This window comes from Crocuta crocuta, unplaced genomic scaffold, assembly GCF_008692635.1.
Source record: "Crocuta crocuta isolate KB4526 unplaced genomic scaffold, BGI_CrCroc_1.0 scaffold489, whole genome shotgun sequence".
NCBI classification, from domain to species: Eukaryota; Metazoa; Chordata; class Mammalia; order Carnivora; family Hyaenidae; genus Crocuta; species Crocuta crocuta.
Window position 1 is genome coordinate 1,827,195 of NW_027531874.1, and position 6,432 is coordinate 1,833,626.

The window sequence follows — 6,432 nt, forward strand, 5'->3', positions numbered from 1 at the left end:
GAGAATCCATAAATATGTTTTTAATAATATTTAATAATATAGTAATAATATTGATAGTTTTAATAATATTAGTAATATCATTAATGTATCAGACTAAGATTTGTATAAGAAAAGCATGTGGCATTTTCAAACTATATTTTATAAACAACTTCAAAACCCTTAGCTGTTTTCAAAATATTTCCATTATTCTGAGGATAAATACTGATGGCCCAGCCATGCTCTATTATATTGTAGTTTCATAGCCAGGTCTCAGCTGAGCAATCCATTAACACCTATAGTCCCCCTTACCCTCTGCTCTACATATAATAAGTATTTGTCCTGATACCAATTCTGTATGAAATGAGTAATATTAACACTCCATTTTATGCATGAATTAACACTTGTGCACAATGTCACATTGAGTGGAGAATATGCTTCATACACAGGCAGTTTGTCTCTGGTGCCTCTGCCTAAAAGCATCAGACCATGATGGATTTTTGTGTGTTTCTTTGGCATTTCATAGTATCATTCAATTGTTCCATTCTTTATAGAGGTCTGAATATAAAGGTCTTTCAAAATTTGGATAAACTTGCATCCACATTATTTTGCAGGCTCTTAGAAAACCAGTCATTTCATACACTTGGCCTTTTTGCATTTCTGTTATCATGCCTGGTCTTTTATTAGTCTCCTCAGATTTTCTCCAGTATTTGAGCTTGTTCACACACCTGCTTTTCTTCATGCATTTTTTTAAAAGTTTATTTATTTATTTTGAGAGAGATAAAAGGAGAAAACAAGGAAGAGAGGGGCAGAGATGGGAGTGGGACAGGGGATTATAAGTGGGCTCTATGCTGACGGCAGAAAGGGTCTCGAACTCACGAATCATGAAGTCATGACGTGAGTCGAAGTCTGCTGCTTAACTGACTGAGCCACCCAGGTGCCCCTACTCTCCTCTCAAGCTGAATGTTCTTCCACTCACTTGTGTCTGGAAAATTAGTATTTCAAGGCTTAATTCAAGCCCCATTCTCTTTGGAATACTTCTACTGCTCCCTCTCTAATCCAGGCAAACCTTACGATTCCTTACTCTGGGCCCCATTATAGGTTAGGTCTACTTCTCTCAATTCCCTGATAATTTTTAGGAGGTGCTGTGGTGGTAGGAACGTGGATTCTACATTCTAATTGCATGGGTTTAAACACTGACTCTGCCACTTACTAGTCCTGTGATATAGGGTGGGTTAGTTTATCCTTCTATGCCTCAATCTGTTCATCTGAAAATTACCTCATAGGGTTACTGTGAGGTTCATTGGAGTCCATTTAGTTAAAGAATTTAAAACAGTGTCCGCTCTATAATATGTACTATATAGATGTTAGCAATTTCTTTCTTTCTTGGTTTTTTTTTTTTTAAGGTTTCGCCTGTCTGATCTGTGAAGACAGGGAGTAGCTATTTCTTATCTATCATTTAATCTTTCCGCCCAAGCACAGAGCTAGATGCATATAAATAAGGTGTTTTCTGGGTGGTTGGTGGATGAATAAATCAATGGTCAGTTAGGAGATTCCAGTCTAGCTACGTTTTCCTCTACAATAATGGGACAGTCTTATTTGAAATGGTATATGTGATTAAATATTAAACACTGCATAACCAAAAAGTCCTACTCATGAGTAACTTTTATCCCAAATGTTTATCTATTCATTGGTAGAGTTGTATTATTACAAGAATCTCAGAGAAATATATATAGCTCAGTGAAATCACAGGTTGCTTTCAAAACACCTATCTTTTTTTTTTTTCTCAAGGCTGACATTTTAAACAGCAATGACAGATGCAATGTTCTCTCTCGCACAAGTACAGAGTAATTCATTAACATACATATGAAAGGAAGAAGTCTACATTCAACCTTTACCACCAAGTCCTTGAGAAATGAAAGAAATTCAAAGCAGCTACAAGTGTAGCTTGTAAAAAGTCAACTGGTTTTATCATTCAAGAACACCAGGTTGGTAGCAGGAGCTTTCGGTAAATAGACTCCTGCTGAATTTGCTTTAGGGTTGAGGTTGGGGGGAAAGAAGGAAGAGCTTAAAATAAAATCTATCTGAGAATTTGGAATGACAGGATCTTATGTAGAAGAACTGAAGAGGGCTGCTTTGTAATCAAATAATTCAAAACATACCTTTAATAAGTCTTATTTTGGTAACATAGCTGTTAAAGACAGATTTGATTTGGGAGTAAACTTCATAAAAGATAGCTTTGTATACATGGGCCGCATTTCAGCATGGTTTCATGGTGGGATGAATCGGGATGAGGCAAAATGTTATAGGCTGAGTCTAAAATAAACTCTGAGGGTGTTTTTGAATTGCTGAACATTGGGATAAAAGTTACAAACAAAGGCCATCAATTATCTAGAGGTATGTACCTACAGAGTCTTTCCCAGGCACAGGTTAGGCTCTGAAAGGCTGTTCATAGTTCATTTGTTCTGAAGGTCAAGGTGACACTATACAATTGTCTGCCAACCTGTAGGGAGCAGAGTTGTTGATACAATTTTGTTCTGATGTATAGCTTTGTTCTTACTATAGAAATTCCCAGGACTAGGGCTTCTGGACTTAATTTTTCTATCAATAAGTAGATCAAATATCTTACATTAAATGTTTAGTGTCTGTCTTACTTTGGGTTTCATAGAAGCAGAGCCTGAGGCAGACATTCAAGTGTGTATAATTTAGTGAGAAATCAGGAGAAAGGGAGGGAGGGAAGCAGGAAAGAGCGGGGGAAGGAGCTAAGCAAGATGGGGTTTGCAGTTGTTGTCCAGCTTCAGCCTGATCCCCTGAGGAGTCTGGGGCATAAGTAGTAGAAGAGGTGCATAGGGATGGGCACGTTGTCCATTAACAGGTATCTGGACAGGGTATCAACAGCATCTATCACCAGGATTATTGTGATGCTTACTATCCTAAAGATATGGCTTAATATTTTGACAATTACTATGCCAAGAGCAAATTAAATTTAAAAAGAAGCACACGTGTTTTGTGTGGGCAGTGTCTGGGAAGGACTAACTACTATAACATGAAAGCCATGAGTTTTAGAGTCTCCACTTTTATTTCCAAGTGTTACCTGGTTTTCTAACAATGTACCTTTAAAAAGCCCCAATCTTGTGAGCCTCAGGCTTCTAATCTGTAAAAAAAGGAATAACAATAGTGTTTATCTCCCAGGCTCATGAAAGTTAACATATATATATGTCAAAGCACCTAAACATCTTGAAAACAAGGGAAGAAGAAACTAGTCTGGAGAAAGTTTTAAAATGAAAATTAGAAGATCTTTCTATGAGTAACTGTGGCAGTTTGAAATATGTAAATGTTTGGCCAATTTGAGGGAGGTAGTAAAAAATAGCAAGAAGAATGAGAGCTACCATTTCACAAGGGCCAATAAAGGATGGGGACTTTGGAATCATTATCTCCAGTAATCCAGGTCACTGTCCTATGGATAATGCTATAATTCCATTGTTTAAATTTCATAACAGACACTTACTATTGTTTAGAGGTGGCCTGATTTTACCACTAGACATTTGACAGTGATAGAATTTGAATGCAGATCTTTCTGTATCGAAAATCTTAGCATTCAACTACCATTGTTATCCTATGTACCAAAAGTCTTTTCTACCAAAATGGGCATTGTTGGGAATGTATGAAGGTGGTGGAGAGGAATTCAAATTAAATCGAAGATTCAGGTCTTGCACTTTGGGAACTTTCCATTTTGGTTGGAGACTAGCATTCAGACTTTACTTTCTCTGTACAAAGGTACCAGAACAGATACTTAATAAAGAAAACTTACTCTTTTTCTTTTCTTTTAAGAATTATGATGGAGGAAAAAATTCCAATGGAAATTATTACTTCATTCCACTGAATTCTGATGATATATTTTTTAAAAGTGATAAAAAACACATAACATAAAATTTACCATTTTAATTCATTTTCAAGTGCACACAATTTAGTGGAACGGAACACATTCAGATTATGTAATCATTACTACAGTTCACCTCCAGAACTTTTTCATCATCCCAAACTGGAACTCTGTATTAATTAAAGTTAACTCCCAAATCTTCCTTTCACCCAGTCCCTAGCAGTCGCTGCTCTGCCCTGTGTCTCTATGAATCCTCCCTTCTAGTTACCTCAGATATATAAAGTCATGCAATATTTGTCCTACTGCATCTGGCTTATTTCACTTAGCAGGATATTTTCAAGGTTCATCATACATGTTGTATCAGAATTTTATTCCTTTTTTAAAGTTGGATAATATACTATTCTATACATACAAATACATACACACGCACACATTCTACATTTTCTTTATCTGTGTATCTGTTGATGGACATTCGGATTGTTTCCACCTTTTAGCTACTGAGAATAAAAAAACATGGATATATAAATATCTGTTCGAGTCCTATCTGCCTTTAATTCTTTGACGTATAGACATAGAAGTGGAATTGCTGTGTCATGTGGTAATTTTGTTACATTTTTTCATGAACTGCTAGAGTGTCTTCCAGTGGCTCTACCACTTCAGTCCTATCATTAATGCGCAAGTGTTCCAATTCTTCCACACCCTTGCAAACATTTGTTATTTTCTGCTTGTGTGTGTGTGTGTGTGTGTGGAGGGGGCGTGGGTGGGTGTGTTTTAATAATAGCCATCCTAATGGGTATGAAGCAGTATCTTACTATAGTTCTGATTTACATTTTCATAATGTTTAGTGATGTTGAGTGTTTTTCCATCGGAAAACTTATCCTTGCTTAGATATGTCCCTTCTATAATTTTCTCTCATTATTTTTTCTTTCAAAATAGCCACCAGCCTTTGTTCGTATTCCACCTAGCTCTGTAAACTTTTGTATTATCTATTTACACATATATAAACACATTCAGATACATTTAACAATGCAGGTGTGTACATATATATGTGTGTCTGTGTATATATGACTACATACATATATGTGTGTACATATATACCTATATCATATTATAATGGTGTATATTATAATATAATGCTTATATATTATATATAATGTATATATGACTGAATACACACACACACACACATTCAGAAATAAGACCATCCTGAAAATGGCCAACCTAAAAGGAACTGGATATGAAGCAAGGGATCTTTGGAACATAAGACTTGCAATGGGAGATAGACTCAATTATTAATTCATATATCTGTTGATGACTACAGTAGTTCTGCAATGTAGGCTTTGAACATATATTTTATTAATAAAATTTCAAAACAATTACTTTTTTAAAGTAACAGAATGTACCTTTCCATGAGCACCCAAGGGGCTAGGTACTAACTCTTTGGCCCCCTGACATATCCTCTGAGGCAGACATGGGTATAAGTGGGGTGGAGGAGGTGGTATAAAGAAAAAAGGCTTCTATTTCATCCACATTAACAGATATAATTACTTTCAAGCAAGGCTATCCCCGGATCCAATATGAAACATTTCAGTGCCCGGAAACCCTATGTATAAAGGATATAAGAAGCCATATGTCTATTGTTCATCTGCTAATGTCCTCAAATGTCACCAAGGTAATTACTTGGATGACATTTATGTGATGCAGCTGGACATTGTTATAGTTAATATAAAGTCTGCCTTTGGCAACCACTTTATTTCCACCTACATCAAACTGTGGGTGCGTGATCACTTTCCCGGAAGAACATTTACCTCCCCCAAAAGACATCTCTGCCCTCAGCTTTTTCTTCCTGTGCTCTGCACACTAATACATAATGAAAAAGAAGAAGAAAAAAAAAGAAAAAAGGAAAAATAGTCATATGTCATATATCTTTTTCTTAATATTTATATTTGGAACTTTTAAAGATATTTCTCAATATAATTTATAAAACAGATAAACACAGGTATTTTCTTCCTTTTTTTAAAGAGGATTTTGACTATTCCCAGTAGTCTGAATTCATTAAATGCAGACTGTTAAAATTTTTTACTCCATAAATCAATCACCCTCCAAGAACAGATGATTGGCAAAGCAAATTTTTTAATATGAACAAAAATACGGTATTAATAAAAAACACAGGGATTAAATTTCCCCCCACGAACTCACATGCAAATTGGAGTTTTGCCTTCCGACTCAGAATTGTCCCCAGAGTGTTGGTGGCTAGGCACTGGTACATGCCAATATCTTGCTCTGTGCGAGGACTACTGATTGCCAGATTGCCTCCATCCAACCTGTAGTGATAACTCATGGTAAAATCAATATCTGCACCATTTTGCTTCCACCTTCAAGAGAAAAAAATCAGGTTACGTTATAATATACAGAGTTGGCCACTTCTTATGTTAAACAACATGCAGTTGCAGTGCTAAGACCATGTATGTAGGTATGTATGTGTTTACACAGTTATTAATTTGCTAGGACCATTTAAATTAACAAGAGGGGGCACTTGAGTGGCTGAACCAGTTAAGCATCTGACTTCGGTTCAG

At 36.0% G+C, this 6,432-nt stretch overlaps 1 protein-coding gene across 4 annotated transcripts in view; it reads right to left on the bottom strand.

Annotated features, from left to right (window-relative positions):
- Positions 1–6,212, bottom strand: part of CNTN6 (contactin 6) — a 177,277-nt gene extending 171,065 nt beyond the window's left edge. For 3 of the 4 annotated variants that reach the window (XM_077772914.1, XM_077772915.1, XM_077772913.1), the window contains exon 1: positions 6,056–6,212. In XM_077772914.1, the coding sequence (XP_077629040.1) occupies positions 6,056–6,197 (142 nt within the window). In that variant the 5' untranslated portion in view covers positions 6,198–6,212. The remainder of the gene's footprint in view (positions 1–6,055) is intronic. The other variant, XM_077772912.1, reaches the window with a different exon arrangement.
- Positions 6,213–6,432: the final 220 nt, after the last annotated feature.